The sequence below is a fragment of the Citrus sinensis genome, chromosome 2, assembly GCF_022201045.2.
Source record: "Citrus sinensis cultivar Valencia sweet orange chromosome 2, DVS_A1.0, whole genome shotgun sequence".
Lineage (NCBI taxonomy): Eukaryota > Viridiplantae > Streptophyta > Magnoliopsida > Sapindales > Rutaceae > Citrus > Citrus sinensis.
This window is the reverse complement of record NC_068557.1, coordinates 3446921-3465964: the sequence shown is the minus strand read 5'-3', so window position 1 is coordinate 3465964 and position 19044 is coordinate 3446921. Positions and strand designations below refer to the sequence as shown.

At 31.7% G+C, this 19044-nt stretch overlaps 1 protein-coding gene across 2 annotated transcripts in view; it reads right to left on the bottom strand.

The window, feature by feature from the left end:
• Positions 1-18742, bottom strand: part of LOC102623900 (receptor-like protein 19) — a 47744-nt gene extending 29002 nt beyond the window's left edge. The window contains exon 1 of one of the 2 annotated variants that reach the window (XM_052435041.1): positions 17769-18742. In XM_052435041.1, coding sequence (XP_052291001.1) covers positions 17769-18684 — 916 coding nt within the window. In that variant the 5' untranslated portion in view covers positions 18685-18742. The remainder of the gene's footprint in view (positions 1-17768) is intronic. The other variant, XM_052435042.1, reaches the window with a different exon arrangement.
• Positions 18743-19044: the final 302 nt, after the last annotated feature.

Here is a 19044-nt window from a genome sequence, read left to right as displayed (position 1 = left end):
CAAGGGTATAATAGTGAATGACCTTTCCCCTATTGCTTATAATCAAACATTTTCAAGCACAGCAATCTCACGAGAATAAACGCCAACAATTTCATCTTTTGTGTTTGAGAGCAAAATCACTTTCATTTGAATAAACTTTGTTTTTAAAGTAGATTAATGACAACTCTTCTTTTTCTTTTAACATAGGATGATTTGAATTCTAGATCTCCTTTTTAGACTGAAGAGATTTTACCAATTGAATTCGTTAGTACAACAAAACAATGTGTTAAACTGGCAAATTCATTTTAATACAAAACAATGCGTCCGACTTCGAATACAAGAAGACATTGGAATTTGTCAAAAAGTCTCGCATACATCACGCGAAGGAAAAGATTAAGAGTCAAAGCTTATTTGTTAAACGGGCAAATTCGTTGGGCTTATAAATATTTCTAAAGTGAGACGAAAAGGAGAAATAAATATTATTTAACCGCCTGAGTTTTATAACCTGTTAATTCCTAACCTATGAACATAGCAGATTCTGTCCATTACTAGAAAAATACTGGAAATTAAAGTAAGAAAAAGACAAAACACAGGAGTAAGAAACGAATTTCTTATAAACAAATATAAATAAAATTCATAGAAGATTCCTAAAGTGCTGGCAATTAAGTAACTTGAAATCCAGAAACATTTGAAATTTGGCAATAATCTCATGGGTAACAAGGACAATGACAATGAATGTTGTTCATCTTGTGCTATTCAAACGAAGCAAAGCTCGCGCCATTTTGGTTTCTCTGTGAAGAGTGAAGGCTCTCAATTCAGCTGTTTTTTCTTATCCAAATTATCGTCAGTGGTAACCTGTTGAGTGATGACGTGGCGAGAATATTGAGGCTGGTGACTTGGATCAGTTTTCACATGTTGACCTGGCAAGTACTGGGCCATTTGAACAGGGATAATGTAAGGTTAGAGATTTTGGACCTAAGTTATTTCAATTATTCAATCCATTTTCTTTTTACACCCAATCAATTATCTTATTATGAGTTTCAGAACAGTAATTTTACACATTCAAATTCAACTTACAGAACCGAAGTTGCACACCCAAATTAAGCCCACATCGTCTCCTACATCATTATTGCTGCAATTAATTGAGTCAGGATTATTTGATACTTCCCATTGTTGCATAGGCAATGTCCTTCTAATTGGTTGCCTGTTAAGACTTCTCAAATCACAACTCTTTGCAAACATTTGCAAACATTTGAGGGATGCTGCCTCAAATCCACTCATTCTCATATCCAAGACCCTAGCAAGTGTTGAGTTTCTAAGAAGTTGTGGAATTGGGCTGCTCAAGTTGTTATTCCCAGCATCCATAAACATTAAACCGGTACGATTAACCAAAGATGGTTCTAGTGATTGTCTTTTAGCCTAAGCAGACAAATTACAGTTTTTTGCAGACGTTTCTAGGATCCTACCATGAAGATTGTTCATTCTAAGATCCAAATGCCCAAGTGTAAAGTTTCCAAGACACTGTAGAATTGGTGCACCCAATTAGCTATCGTTGGACAAGTAAGGATGAATTGGTAAAATTACAAAATGATCAAGGAATCTCTCCAATCAAATTATTATTGTAAACCGAAAAGAACACCATGAGAGGTGGTGGAAGTGGTAGATCAAGTAAGCGATCCTTGAAGCAAGTTCGAATCAAGGCTAATATATTGGAGATTTTTCCACCGAAGATGTTCTATATTTTTCCAACAAATATATTGTGCCAAAGATCTAAATGAAGCCGCTGAAGATTTGAAAAAGACGATGGAATATGACCACTAAATTTTGTGAAAGATGTTCTATAATTGTCAAGAAGTTTTGTGAAATTCAAAGTATGTACTCCCATATCCCACATCCAATTAGGAATCCTACCACGGAATTTTACCAATAAATATGTTGTGCCAAAGATCTAAATGAAGCCACTGAAGATTTGAAAAAGATGATGGGATGTGACCACTAAATTTGTTATCTAAAAGATCCAAGGAAGCAAGTTGTGTAATATTACCCAGTGACGCAGGAATTGACCTCATGGAATTGCTGAAAGAGAGATTAAGGAGCGTCAAGCTCGGAAATTGATTGATAAAACCAGAAGAAATACTAGAGTAATTGAAATCACTGAAATCCAGGTTGAGCTTTTGCAGGCGAGGAAGAAAGAAAAGGCTACTGTTGGAAGTGATGTTGCCATGAAGCCAACTGCAACTGAGGTCGAGGCCAATCACGCGACCCGTCGGCGAATCACATGTTACTCCATCCCAGGAATACCAATCAGTAAAGCAAAACTTTGGTCGAGCAAATTATTGCTGAACACTGAGAATACAAGAGCAATAACTGGAGGCAAATCAAAAGTTGATAAGGCTGAGTTAAATAACCCCCTTTTTTGCATTTGCCGGTTAATGAAATCTCAAGAAGAGAGATATGACTATTTATACAAGTTGAACGGGGTGTAATTAGTTAATAACATAATACTTGTTGATTAGCACAAAGTCTTGTTTTGGAATTTAGCTGGTGTGTGGAATCCTTGCATGGGAAGATCGATTAAGAAAGTTGAAAGTCATAGTGGGATCCTTTGAAGAGGGGAATTTGACGACGTGTTTGACGGGGAATCACCGTTGAGATTGATTTTAAGTTTAATAGCAGCTTGGTTCCGTTTTACACAAAATTAATTACTTTTGTTTTCACAAAATGAAAAAATTTCCACAAAATTAATTCTTTTTTTTTTTAAAAGAAAAAATTGGATGAGGGGATTTCAATTAAAATATTATTCTCTCATATTCTTTAAATTCGAACTCGAGAGATTAATCAAATAAAATTATCCATAAATCACTTGACTAGGCCTTCGAGGTAATAGAAGTCTCTCTTCATGAAAAAATCAACATACTCGAAAGTAATTGAACATTGATGGGATATCTTTATTGATCATCCCCTTTCTTTACGTATAAAGTAGACTTTGATTTTTCAAGAGAAGCATTTTTTAATTTTTCAATTTCCACAAACCAGACTAAAGCTGAAGCTATATCCAACTGGTAACCATTTTGACAGTAATTTATTCATGTGAAAAGATAGTTCAATGAGATGTAACAGCGAGCTAGAACACAGTTAGTCATTGACACAAAATGCAATTAATTTTTCTTCCCTGTTTCGACTCTGTTTCAGTTTGTTAAGTAAGTTGTTAGACCTTCCATTACTTCTTAACCAGTGGACTACAAATTAATATGTATAATATTCTTGTAAGCGTGATCAATACTACCTTTCGAAATCAAGGAGGAATAATCTTAATTAATTATAGTTCACTTAGAGCATGCTCCAAGTTTTGTTATTGAGAGCCTCATGATACTGTCTTGGAATCTAGTAGGTGCATGAATTTGAGGCCAATTTAGAAAAATTTCAAACTATTTCAAATTCTTTTACACGCTATGAAACCAATGGGAAGGATAAAAAAAGTTGAAAGTTGCGCGAACTTGTGACTAATTTAGTAAAAGTTCAAACTACTTTAACTTCTTTTCTATGCCAATGAAACTCACGGGAAGGATAAAAAAATGGAAAGTTGTTGATGTAAGACTGTCCAAATTAAGAGGGATATATAGAACAAGTCTTTCTTTCTCAAAGCCATTAATAATGAGCACTTTAGTCAAGTCCCCCATATAAGGATCAAAAAAGTTTTTGAAGCCATCTCTTTTACTCACACTACTAACGGGGGGAATCTAATTAAATATAACACTTTTTTTTTTGGGTTAAATCAAACATAATACTTTTAGACTTGGAACACCAAGTCTTTATTCATACTACTTTCTGACTTAGACCACCAAGTCTTTATTCTTACTACTTTCTGACTTAGGCCACCAAGTTTTGTTACTAAAATTATGTTGTTTTGGAGTCTAGTTGGTGCATTAATTTGTCGCGAATTTTGTAAAATTTCGGACTGCCTACTTCAGCTTCTTTTGAGTAGACTTTGATTCTTTAAAATTTCACTAACCTATTTAAAAGATTAAGCAAGTTAAATAAAAAACTACAACCTACCATATCACTCAAGTGAGAGTTTAAAGAAGACGAAAGAATTTTAGGAAAGAAGCAAATAAAATTCCAAAAGGACGCGTTCATGCAAAGAAGAGATAAGCCTTGACGAAGACTTCGGAAGGGAATGATGGAACCGCGTGGGAATGGCTTAAAAACTTTCAGTAAGTGAAAGGTCGTTTGGAATGGCTTAAAAACACGTATATAACAAGTTTTAGCAAACACCAAAAGTCGTTTCATTAACAATTTTCAGTCAAACACGAAAGTCATCAATTGGCAATTTATTTTCCATTATTATTATCAGATCTTTGTCTGTCTATCGTATTCTTTTTTTCCTCTCTTTTGGCAAAGATGGAAGTACTCTTTCACTCTTTCTTTCCGGAAGCAGCTGCTGATCGAATGTCATTCACTAGCGATTGTTAGTCAAAAACGAAAATCACCAATTGGCAATTTAGTCAAACACGCATCAGTAAATATTAATTGAGAGACCTTTCTCATCCCCTCCTTTGCGATTCGAGCAGACTTTAATTCTTCAAAATTCCACTTACCCATCCAAAAGCTGAAGCAGTGTCCAAATAGCTAGAACTGTCATATACTCAACGTACAGTATGTCAGCCGCAACAAATTGACCAAGTCACAAAGGAGCATCATTTTCATTTTCTTTATACGGAATGGTAATTAAATTAAATATTGCTTTAGTTTGAAGCATTAGATTTTTGTAGCAGAAATTGTTGGTGAAGGGTGAGACACGTATAAGTCGTATCCATTAAAGCACTCATTTGTGTAAATATCGGTTCATGAAAATGAGTAAAAACGACATATCTATCAAGCAACATCACATTAAAACTCTTAGCAAAGCACATATATTTAATAAAAGAATGACAATAATGCAACAAATAAGTTTATAATATAAATTAATAAAATTTATATTAAATACATATTTGAATTTTTTTTAATTTTAATGTAGTGAATGTGAAACATTTGAATAATTTGATTTAATGAAAAGGACAAAAAATAAGTATGACTATGAAGGAATGGACTGTGAAATTATGAAAATGTTGTTAATTATTAATGTATCATTTTATAACTGTCTAATACCATTATACCAATGATAATGTTATAATATATATATATATATATATATTACTAATATAATTTTTTTTTTCAATTAGACCAAACCATAGTATTTTTTATCATAAATAAAAGTAGTACTAACATTTTAGATCCCTAATGAAATTTATTTATTCCATAAATATATCATATAATTATTTTATAAAATAACTCTCTAATTTAAAAAAAAAATTGAATTGGGACATTTTTAAAACTTATTTGAAAATAAAATAAAAATAAATTATTATATAAAAAATTCATAAAAAAGTAAGGGGTATAAACAAAAATTTCCTAGCATAGATCCGGCTCGGATGCTATGAATTAATTTGGAATAAGTTCTTATTATTGACAAGAATAATGATCAATTATTATTTAGTAGGCATAACAAATTAACAATATAAACATGGAACAAGAATAATAATCACACGATTTAGTCTTGTTTGCCCCCTTATTTTATCTTCCAAATGTGGCCACTTACCTTAATGTGCCTCGCATTTGATAATACCATTGTTATAAGAAAAAAAAAATACATGAGTTCTAATTAATTTTTTCACTATTGAAACAAAATTTTATTAATTAAGAGTGTTCTCATATGTATGCGTAAAACACTTAGATTTTCTAATATATCTCACATAATAGGAAAAAAGACACCTACACGCACAAGATTTGAAGAAATAGTTATGTGCACTCTCAAATTTTTGATGAGGGATATCAGGATTTTCTTTTGACTATATACCCTTTATAAATAGTAGGCAAAAAATTAACATTAAAATTTTTAATAAATACAAATATAACTTAAATAGATTAATTTATCTGACAGGCTAATAATATTGGAACGTTTTTAATATATAAAATAATTTTTAAAATGTAAATTATTATATTTATTTTAATAATATATTTGGATTTATTATAAATATTTTAAATAAATCTATGGGTTAAATAGATTTTACAATTAATAAAAATGTCTCATGTATTAATACAATTAAAATTATATTATACATATTGAAAATAATATAATTTTTTATATATTCAGTTCAATACAATATAAGATTGTAAAGTATTAAAATATCTTTTTAAACATTAAATTATTTTAAAATGTATACATTATTACATCTATTTTAATATTATATTTCTATTTATTATAAAATATTGGATACATTTTTTTTTTTTTGAGTTATAGGGTGAACGAGTATTATAATTAAAACAGAGTCTTGATATTCCTTATTTAAAATTTAAGGATGTACATAACTATTTCCCCAAACCTTGGGGGTGCATGTGTCTTTTTTCCCTTATATTGATATTATTATTATCAACAATAAGGTGTTAGAGAATCTTAATCCCACCCAAGATCTATCAGGTAAAAATATCAAACAAATGATGAATAAAAAATAGATAGAGAATAAAACCAATCACGGTACACAAAGAATTTATTCTGATAAGTTATTGCTAGTGTTAGATTTCTGTCTTTAAATCCAACGGTTCAACTCAGTTGGCTTTTACTAACAAAATTTGTAACTTACCCGGACCCCTAAATATATCCTATAAATCATTTGGAATCAAATTTTATATCTAATAATTAGCTATAAAATAAAGCTTTTGAGTTTAATATCAACTTATGAATGAAGAAGAAATGTTGAGATAAAAAAAAAAAAAAAAACATGATCGTATTTGTAATCTTAAGCGATTACAATGTTTTTCACTCGACTGCACCTTGAAGGCAGTCGAGTGAAAAATTTAATTTCCCAACAGAATTGGACATTAGTTTTTTTCCACCAGTGTTTTTAATTTCGTTCTTAATTTGTGTAACCTTGAATTTAAAAGAAATATTTAATAAACCAACTAAATAACATAAAAATTAATAGAAAACAAAGTCCATTGATTTGAAAGCGCTCTCTTCCTTCAATATTTCCTGCGGCGTCATTGCAAACATTATTACTCATTATCAACTGTTTCGTTTTCGAGTGAAGCTATGTCACGAGAATAAAAGCAAACAATTTCATCTTTTGAGCAAACATTTTCATTTGAGTGGACACTTTTTTTTTTTTAATTATAGTTATGACTACTTAATTTCCTCCACATCCATAGGATCCAAATTCAAATTTTATATCTCTTGTTTCCACTCAAAAAATAGTACTAAGTAACTCGTTAGTTAGCCCAACCTTGGAATTGAAAGAGAGGTTAAGGACTGACTGTAAAGGTCGGAAATTGAGTAAAAGCAGAGGAAATCTTAGAGTCGTTGAAATCATTGTAGGCAGGCGATAATAAAATCATCACATATATAAAACATCCATTAATATTTTAATCTAAATTTAGTGGATTCGACGTGAAGATCTACTGTTATGTCACATGACAGAACTTTTTTAAATTGTCATACTAGGGCAATTCCATGTAAATCCTCTCTCCTACTTGTAACATACTCTAATGTCTTTAATTTAGAGTTTATTGAATATAGCTTGAAAATTCAAATCATCTCATATAAAGAAGAGTTATTCTTTCTCCAATCATCACGTATATAAAACATAGGAAAAGAGATAATCAAACACAACATTTACCTTTCCTCACCTTAGTTTCTATGGCAGCTACCAATGCATTTCAGTGCCTGTTGATAAGGCCCTGCTGCCACGAACAAGATCCACATCTGCAGAAGCAAAGTTACATCATTTCAACTGTAGAATATTAAAATATTGTCAATAATGAAATATCTGCTCCTGAAAATAATTCCTTTACGTTGACCCTAGAAGGAAAAGAATCATTGATGTGGTACATCTAGTATAACAGGAATGATCGCTCCTCTTAAAGCCATTAATAATGAGCCTTTATTGCCAATGTTAACTTCAGAAAATTCAGAGTTCTTCCCCAGTGTAGAGATCATTGCAGCACCTTTTTCCCTGCCGGTATGCAAAATTTTCTCAGCACCACTCTAAATGAGGAAACATTCCATCCATAACTAATTGAATTCACAACTCTTATAGTTCCATCCAAGAACTAGCATGTTTGACAACGTTCTAAAATAATAACATGCGATAGTCAAAGCACATTAATCAAAATAACTATTATGGCCGTGGCCGTGCTATTCAAATGAAGCAAAGCTCGAGCCATTTTGGTTTCTCTTTGTCTTTGGTGCTCCCCCTTTGTGACGCGACTCAATTCAACTGTTTTTCTTAATCCAAATTATCATCAGTTACAACCGCTCGAGTGATGACGTGGCGAGAGCGCTGAGTCTGGTGACGTGGATGAGTTTGCACGTGTTGACGTGGCACGTACTGGGCCGTCAGAACTGAGATTTTGGACCTATGTTATTTCAATTATTGAAACCATTTTCTCTTTACACCCAATCATTTATCTTGAGAACGTGTTACAAGGGGAATCATGGGCCGCAACGTACGTGGGGAGTGCTGTTAAGTAGGGCAGCGATATGAAAACCCCTCTAAATTTAATGGCCGTTTGGTTTCATTTTACGCATAATTATTTTTGTTTCTATAAAATGAAAAATATATATATATAGTTTTTGAAAGAACAAAATGAAAAATCTTGATATATGAAAAAGTGCAGATTTTTCTTAATTAAATTTGGATGACGGTGATTCTTCCTATTGAAATACAGATGCATATTAGAATAAAAGATCTACAAAAGTTTCTTTAAATTAAATTTATCATGACACAAGTCAATTTCAACCCTCATATGTATACTCCAGAATTGAGAGCATGAGTGCGGTCAACGCTGTACAAGCCCTTTGGCAGATGTGTGGGATTTCATTTAATACATTTTCTCCAAGAAGAGCGATGCGCACAAACTTTGAAATACGTGGCCCGCGATGAAACAATTTCCTGCAACAATATTACTTCAAATCACTTTACCACCCAAAACATACGTCCGTGACAACTTGTTCTAACGAAACAGAAATAAAAGTAAAAACAATTTCATGAAATGGAAATAAAATTTAAAAAATTTCAGTACCTGGAGGATTATTTGGCTTCCACTGCTAGCTTCCAGAGTTTATAATTCCTGAGGAAAACAGTCACATCAATCATTCAGTTAAAATTTTCCTTCTTATACATTATCCTCATTTTGTTTCTCACTATAGATGTTGATAATAAACATAATTTGAAATTCATTAGGATTGCGGTTTTTCTAAGCCAACTGTTAGATAATATTATTTTAATCCAATACTAATTCAATACTACATAAAGTGATATACTTGCATTAAATGACATAACACGGTGTAAGTAAAGAGTAATGGATTTTAGTTGGCAATAATGTATGCCCATTACTATAATTTTGTATTAAATTATATAATATTTAAACTTATTATTATTTTATTGTTAATTATATAAAATTAGTTAATAAATTATTATTTTATATTAATTACTAATGTATAAATATAAGGTGATATTGTGCTATTGAACAAAAATATTATAATATAACATATTTTATATTTTATTTATTATAATTAAAATTAAAAGATAATTCAAATATATTTAATGCCTCAATTGAGGCAAAAGTTGGCGCATTATGGTGCATATGCACCACAATGTAGCTTCTAAATTACCAATCATAGGTTAGTGATAAATTAATGTGAATAGTATTACAATAATATGCAATGCTATGCTCCAAACACACTTTTAATACACTAACCACTAAAATTTTTTAAAATTAGTAATTCATATTTTTAAAGATTACAACCGTTAATTAACCAAATAAATTGCTTACACAATCATCTATGAACATGTCCATTCAAACTAATATCTAACCAAAAATAGTATTTAGTTGAGCATTTTCAAAGGAAATTTAATCAAAAAATTAAAACTAAATTTTGGTTTGAAAATTGGAAAATTGGATTCGCTGATAAAGGTACAAACTAAAATTGAATCCATTTATTTGTAAAGCTTATGATTTAGCCCCCTTAAATTTACAATATTTATTTCGTGAGCCTCTAAAGTTTGTAATTTCTATAGTATTTACGGTCATATCAAAGTCAAACCAAAATCGTCTATCCCATGTAAATGTGCATAATTTTTTGTAAAGGTGCATACATTTGGAAGGTGCCTCCTCTTTCTTATTACTGAACTTAAAATATGAAAAGGGATAAATCGTTTTGTGATAAATTGTCAGGTCAACATTGTGAGATGTAGTAGCTTTTTGCTAGGTTATTAGGTAAAAATGATTTCAGTTGTATGTTCTCCAAAATGTGTTAAGAAAATAAGAATTGGTTATGAAAATAAAAGTAGTAAAGTACAAATCTTAGAAGTTTCCCGAAGTGCTGGAATTTGAAATAACTTCAAATGCGATTTTGAGTCCTGAAATTGTACAATTTCATCTTGTTAATGCCCCACGGACATCAGAGTCAAAGGCAAATGGGCAACATTGTTCATCTTGTTACCAGCTTTGAAAAAGTATATACTATACGCCCAATTCTGAAAATGTGGCCTTAATGGCACCAAATGAATGTCACTCCAAATCATTTCCTACGTCAAAATTATTTTTAAAATAATTTTTTTTCCCTGAAAGACTCAACCATGTACTTGTATTCTTGAATGGATAATTTTGCCAGCATGTTTCCTTGTTTGTTGGGTCAAAAATAAAATAGCATATGATACAAATAAAATTTTATGAGTATAATTAATAAAATTACATATATAATGAAAATTATTTTTTGTATTAAGTTATTATTAGTCTATCCCAACGGATTTTTATTAATACTAAGATCTATTAATCGAAAACTTGAGTTTAAGATTTATATAATATAGATATAATTAAAAATGATATTGTAAATAAAATAATATAAATTTTATTAAGTGAACGTTAGGTATAATTATTTTAAAATAACTTTTCTAATATTCAAAATATTTTATAGATTTTGTCTTATTTATATATTATATTATTTTAGGTTTAATTTATAGTGATTACATTTAGAAGTTTAATTAAAGTCAATTATTTGATTGTTGTAATCAATGGTATAATAATAAAAAAGAGACGTGTGTGATCATTTAAGCAAATTTTGGGGGTGTGAATGGCCTTTCCCCAATTGCTTATTATCAAACATTTTCAGGCACAACTATCTCACAAGAATAAAAGCCAACAATTTCATCTTTTGTGTTTGAGAGCAAAAGCATTTTCATTTGAATAAACTTTTTTTTTCAAATGTAGATTAATGATAACTCTTTTTTTTTTTTTTTACACTGGAAGATTTGAATTCTAGACCTCTTTTTTACACCCGAGAGATTTTACCAATTGAATTGGTTAATTCAAGAAAACAATGTGTTAAAGTGATTTTACCCATTGGTTCATACAAAGAACAATTTGTTATAATCTCATGGCTAACAAGGGCAAATTCAACATTTCATAGCCCAAAGATGCACTAAATCAAAGTCAGCCCACGCCATTTCCTACATCAATAATTTTTCGAATCATTTTTTCGCTCAAAATTTTTATAAATTTAATTACCAATAAAACACAAGTAGTAAAATATTCTAAAGATATGGAAATAAATAAAGCAAGGCAAGTTTGGCACCAGGAGGATTGATTCACTTCCAATGCTACCTTCCATGAGTCCGAAATTCCTGTAGAAAAAACACGTCACATTAATATGCAGTTCAAATAAAAATCAGCGTGCAATCTACAAAAAGACAAAACTAATAGCTTGGAGCTGTAGTTTTGTTGTTCATTCTAAAATCTAAATACCCAACTATGACATTAATGTTGTTCATTCTAAAACTAATAGCTTAGATTCACAATTTAACTGTTTATCTTATCCAAAAATGCAACTTTTAATTTATCATAAAACACATTTCATTCACAATTTTATTTTTATTTTTTGTGTATAAATGGTGAAAATATTTCATTTGCAATGAAGCTTATTTTCTTCTGACTAATTTATGATTTCATAAATAAAATATTGAAGTTGTAAAAGTTTAGATGTGTCATTTTATAAAGTCATGATATTTATAATTTTATTTGTTAAAATCATGATATCATTTAATTATTTAATAAACATAAAGCAATTAGAGTTTTTATTGTTTGAAACTAAGATTTTTACGACCTTAATATTTTATGCCTGTGTTGTGCCACGCACCACTCAAACTTGTTGGCCATCTTTATGTCTAACAATAGCTTAATTGGAAAAATTCCACAATGTCTTGGGAACTCTATAGTTGGGTATTTAGATTTTAGAATGAACAATTTTCGACATTAATGTCATACTAATTTAGAATGAACAACTTTAATGTCATATTAATTTAGAATGAACATCATTAATGTCATAGTTGGGTATTTAGATTTTAGAATGAACAACTTTAATGTCATATTAATTTATAGATTTAGATCTCTTTAGATTATATGGTATTTCGACATAATGTCGACACTTCAATATAATTGTAAAACATTAGATACTTGGTCTCATATTTATCATACTAATTGTTAGTTAAGATTAAATGACATAATAATTAACTGGCAAAATAAATGCAAAATACAAATATGAGAGTGTTATATCCATAATTAGAGTGTTATATCCATAATTTAAAATCCGATAATGGATCCCGAAATCGTAGCATATTTTTAAGTTGATTGTTATTAATTTCCATTCCCTCATTTAATTTTCTTTGTTTACTAATTAACTACTAGATTTTAAACTTCCTGTGGTTCAACCTCAGACTCACCGGGTTAGATTATAACCAAATACTCTTATACTTGGTAGTAAACAACACTTTTGAGTTGTGTCAAAAACCATCCTTGAACTTTTAATCAAAGCTTCCATAAATTACATTTAAGTAATTGATAATTAGTGATAAAATCTATCATATAAATCATCTAGAGTCAAACTTTAGATCTAATAATTAGCAATAAAATAAAGTTTTTGAGTTTAATAAATATCAACTTATGAATAAAGAAATGGTGTGGTAATAAAAAACGTGATCGTGTCTATAGTCCTAGGTAATTACAATGTTTTTCAATTAATTATTGATGTTCAACTTAAGATTACGAATACTCTGACACACACACACATAGGTATGTATGTATGTATGTCATCATTTTTGGGTGTTGTGCCCTTATTTTCTTAATGCGGACATGCTCTTAAGCAGTGCAACTTTAAAGAGTTATTTTTGAAAGAACGGTAAGGCTGTGTGATTTATTAGCATTAAAAATTAACAATCTTAAATTGCATTGCCTAAAAGCATATCTACATTAAAAAAAAAATGAAGGCTCTGGAACTAAAGAAGCGTGTGTACACACATACATATATAAACGGCTATTATTTTGTACAGTGTTCAAATCGTCATCAAATAAACGACTTGTTTGTAGAATGTTAGTAATAAATATGAAGAAGAAGAAGAAGAAGCAAATACCAACATTAGCTCGGATCATGATATTTGCAATTTCATGTACCATTTTAATGTTGTAATGTCGAACATATGTGATCATAAAAAGCAAATGAGACGTGCAGAGCATTTGTAGAAAATTAGATGTTAATTTATAATCGAGACCAATATTTGGAAAATTTTAATATGACCACTTGATACTTAAAAGTTAGAATCATATTTTCTATTAATTTTCACTCAAAACCTTCTACAAAATTCAATTAGTCCACATCACATAGGTTACAATAACCAATCCTAACGTTATGATTAAGAAATTCTACAATAAATCAGAAAGGATAATGTGCTCTCCGAGGCTGAAAAGCAAATACAGAAAGGATAATGGTTCAAACTGAAATTAAACATATACATTACACACACACAATTTATTTTCCCTCCTCTGTTTTGATTCTGTTTCAGTTTGTTAAGCAAGTTGTTAGACCTTCCATTTACTTCTTAATTACATTACTTGTACGATTGATCAATTGAAGCTGTTATAAGTTGTCTGGAAGAGAAGAGAACTTATGGATCAACAAAAATTTAATTTCCCAACAAAGTTGGACATTAATTTTTTTCCACTGTTTTTATTTTCATTCTTAATTAAAAAGAAATATTTAATAAAGCAACTAAATAGCATAAGAATTAACAGAAAAGAAAGTTCATAACTTGAAAGCTCTTCCTTCTTTATTTCTTGCGACGACATTCCAGACATTATTACTCATTATCAACTGTTTCATTTTCAAGTGCAGCTATGTCACGAGAATAAAAGCAAACAATTTCATCGTTTGAGCAAACATTTTCATTTGAGTGAATACTTTTTTTTTCTTTTTTCAATTATGATTTTATGACAACTCAATTTCCTCCACATCCATAAGATCCAAATTCAAATTTTATATCTCTTGTTTCCACTCAAAAAATAGTTGGGCCAACTGACTAATTAGTTGATCCAACTTGGGAATTGAAAGAGAGGTTAAAGGAGTGTCAAGCTCGGAAATTGAGTAAAAGCAGAGGAAATCTTAAGAGTCATTGAAATCATTGCAGGCAATAACTACGAATGTATTGTAGAATTTTAGGCTGGTTGGGAGAGAATAGTGGAGGAGTTCTTAGGGAAGACAAGAAGCCTTTCAAAAACTTTCTCCCTTTATTCAATTAATTATTTTTATGACTTTTAATAAATTAATGTTTTGGTTTTCTGTTTCTGAAAACAATTTTTTCGAACCAGACGAAAGAAGAGAATGTGAGGAAAAAAGAAATTGGTTGATTTTTAATAAATTAATTTTTAAGTTTAAAAATTATCAACAAATATGCAAATATTATTAGTTAATAGTTCCACATCAGCCGATAACATGAAACATCGAATGTAATCTAAAATTTCTGCTAATTGATGAGTAGAAATCCTTGCATGGGAAGATCCATGGAGAATGTTGGAAGTTTGAAGAGTCCTATCATGGGCCGCACCGTACGTGGGGACTGATGTTAAGTATGGCAGTGCTATGAAAACCCCTCTAAATGAAAAATGTTGATATATGAAAGAGTGCAGGTTTTTCTTAATTAAATTTGGATGACGGTGATTTCTTCCTTTTTAAATACAGATATTACAATAAAAGATCTCAATTTCAACCATCGGATGTCAACCCTGTACAAGCCCATTGGCAGATGTGTGGGATATCATTTAATACATTTTCCACAGAAAGAGCAATGAACACACTTAATGGAGGATTATTTGTTTGCTAGCTTCCAGGAGTTTATAATTCCTGAAGAAAACAACCACATCAATAATTCAGTTAAAATGTTGATAATAAACATAATATGAAATTAATTAGGATTGTGGTTTTTGTAAGTCAACTGTTAGATTACGATAATATCAGCATGCTATCTACTCAAAGAACAGTAGATACCAGCTTATAATTCCAAAAGACAAACTAATAATTACTCACCCGGGCCTTTAGAGATGCACCAACAAACTTCTTCTACCTGCTCTGCCTCGTCTGATCACCCTTCTCAGCTTCTTGGATTGCTTCCTTTCGATCATTCTTACAAACCATTGTGGCCTTCCAGTCACAAATGCCATGTATCCGATGGACAAGCCGATCACTACTCCAGATGCATAGCCCAACATAGCGAGCTTCCAATCAAACCAGCGTGAAGCATCGTCTCCTTCGATAAATCCTGTTGGTGTTGGTGGTTCTGATGCCTCATCAATGCTGCAGCTTTTTGATAATGGGAATCCACACAGTCCCGAGTTACCAGAATAGGAATCATTTGCAAATGTATTAAACTGGGGTCCTTCTGGTATGGGTCCCTCGAGCTGGTTGTTCGAAAGATTCAACACCGAAAGATAATTGAGACTCGCCAGTTGTGTTGGGATACGTCCAGCAAGCTTGTTTGAAGAGAGGTCTAGAGATTCAAGCTCTGTCAGATTTCTTAGCGACGATGGAATACCACCTGTCAAGTTGTTGTGAGAAATGTTGAGACTTTTGAGAGAATTAAGCTTTCCCAACACTTGTGATATTTCCCCTTGAAATCTGTTGCTCGACAAATCAATAGTTGCAAAAGTGGTTAAAATCCTCTCCATTTGTATGTTATTGCCTTTCATAGTCAGAGATATTGATTCATAGTAGGAATAATTCAACGACCTCATATAATTGACTTCAGTACTATTGTCATCCCCGTGCATCATGGCTTTAAAACCATTCAGATACCATATTGGCAAAACACCGGTGAATCGATTGTAAGAGAGATCAATTATTCGCAACTTGGGGAAAGGAACTCTTGTTTTGGTATCACCAATGGGACCACGAAATCTATTAGAACGCAATGTAAGTACTTGCAATTCGGGAAGAACGTCTAACCAGTGGGGAAAGGTCTCATTAATCTGATTGTTCCCAACATCTATAACTTCCAAATGTCGACAATTAACCAAAGATGGAGGCAAAGGTCCTTCCAACCGATTGCCATTAAGGTTAAGACTTACCAAAACACAACTTTTTGCAAATGTTTGAGGGAGGCTGCCACTAAACTTGTTCATTCTCATATCTAAGATTTCAAGTGTTGAGTTTCCAAGACATTCCGGAATTGGGCCGCTCAAGCTGTTATTCCTAACATTAAGAAATGACAAACTTGTTGAGTTTCCAAGATATTCTGGAATTGGGCCGCTCAAGTTGTTATTCCCAACATCAAGAAAGTGCAATTTGACACAGTTAATCAAAGATGGTGGTAATGGTCCCTCCAAGTGATTGCCACTCAGCCGAAGATAACTCAAGTTGCAGCCCTTTGCATATGTCTGTGGGATGGTACCTTGGAAGTTGTTCATTCTGAGATCTAAAGTTTCAAGTGTAGAGTTTCCAAGACACTGTGGAATTTGTCCACTCAAGCTATTGTTGGATAAGTTAAGATATTGAATGGAACTCAAATTACAAAATGACGAAGGAATCTCTCCAGTCAAACTATTGTTGGAAATTAAAAGCTCTACCATGTGAGGTGGTAGATCTGGAAGTGATCCTTGAAGTAGGTTCGAATCAAGGGTAAGGTATTCGAGATTTTTCCACGGAAGATGGTCTATGCTTGTCAGGAAGTTTCGTGAAAGATCTAAGAAATACAAAGTATGTACTCCGATATCCCACATCCAACTGGGAATCCTACCACGGATTTGGTTTATAGAAAGGTCCAACCACTCTAACTGATGTTGAGTTCTCAAGACGTCTGGAAACTTACTTATATTGCAAGCCGATAAATCCAACTCCGAAAGATTAGGGAAAGACGAGTTGACTGTTAATTTGGTGCTAACTGATAAACTAATATTAGAAAGAAAAAGAACTTTAAGATTTTTGAGCTTTGCAAAATCGTAAAGCTCAACGCTGCCACGGAAATTGTTAAAAGAAAGAGAGACAGATGTCAAATTCAAAAGTTCAAAGATTGAACTTGGAATCGAGCCTATCAGTTCATTATATTTCAAGCCTAAAAAAGAAAGTTGGGTTAGGTTGGTAAATATATCCGGAATTTTACCAACAAAGTTATTGTACCGAAGATCTAAATGATGAAGTTGCTGAAGATTTGAAAAAGATGATGGAATCTGACCGGTAAAACTGTTAAATGAGAGATCCAAATAAGCAAGTTGTGTAATATTGTTAGCTAGTGATGCAGGAATTTTACCAACAAAGCTATTAAACTGAAGATCTAAATGATGAAGCTGCTGAAGATTTGAAAAAGATGATGGAATCTGACCACTAAAACTATTAGATGAGAGATCCAAATAAGCAAGTTGTGTAATATTGTTACCTAGTGATGCAGGAATTTTACCCACAAAGCTATTGAACCGAAGATCTAAATGTCGAAGCTGCTGAAGATTTGAAAAAGACGATGGAATCTGACCACTAAAACTGTTAAATGAGAGATCCAAATAAGCAAGTTGTGTAATATTGTTAGCTAGTGATGCAGGAATTTTACCAACAAAGCTATTAAACTGAAGATCTAAATGATGAAGCTGCTGAAGATTTGAAAAAGATGATGGAATCTGACCACTAAAACTATTAGATGAGAGATCCAAATAAGCAAGTTGTGTAATATTGTTACCTAGTGATGCAGGAATTTTACCCACAAAGCTATTGAACCGAAGATCTAAATGACGAAGCTGCTGAAGATTTGAAAAAGATGATGGAATCTGACCACTAAAACTGTTAGATGAGAGATCCAAGTAAGCAAGTTGTGTAATATTGTTACCTAGTGAGGGAGGAATTGACCCCGTGAAATTGCTCCGAGTGAGGTTAAGGATTGTCAAACTCGGAAATTGAGCAGTAAAACCAGAGGAAATCTCAGAGTAATTGAAATCATTGAAGGGTAGGTTGAGCTTTCGGAGGCGAGGAAGCAAGGAAAGGCTACTGTTGGAAGGGATGTTGCCGTGAAGCCAACTGCAACTGAGGTCGAGGCCAATCACGTGACCCGTCGCCGAATCACATGTTACTCCATCCCAGGAGCAGCAATCAGCGTCCTCTTTCCAAGACATCATCTTTGGACGAGATATTTGTTGAAATATTTCACAATCGAATGAAGAATCTTTTTCAAAGGAAAAGAGCTGCTTAAATTGGAGTAAAGCAGAACTTTGGTGGTGAGAGCAAAGTATTGCTGAACACTGAGAATAGAAGAGGAATAACAGGAGGCAAATAAAAACTTGGTAAGGCTGAGTGATATAACCCATTTTCTTTTTCTTTTTCTTTTTCTTTTTCTTTTGCTGGATGATGAAATCACAAGAAGAGAGAGAGATATAATTAATGACTATTATTTATAGAAGTTGAATATGGTGTGTAATTAATTAATAATATAATATTTATTGACTTACAGCACCAAGTCTTCTTGCTTTGGAATTTAGGTGGTAAGTGGAATCCTACTCATCTTGATTTTCCCTCCTCTGCTTTAATTCTGTTTCAGTTTGTTAAAAAAGTTGTTCGGCCTTCCATTTACTACCTTTTGAAATTAATTATGATTCATTTAAATTTACAGCATGCACGAAGTCTATTTCGGATTGTTAAGAAAGATGTTAGACCTTCCATTTACTGCA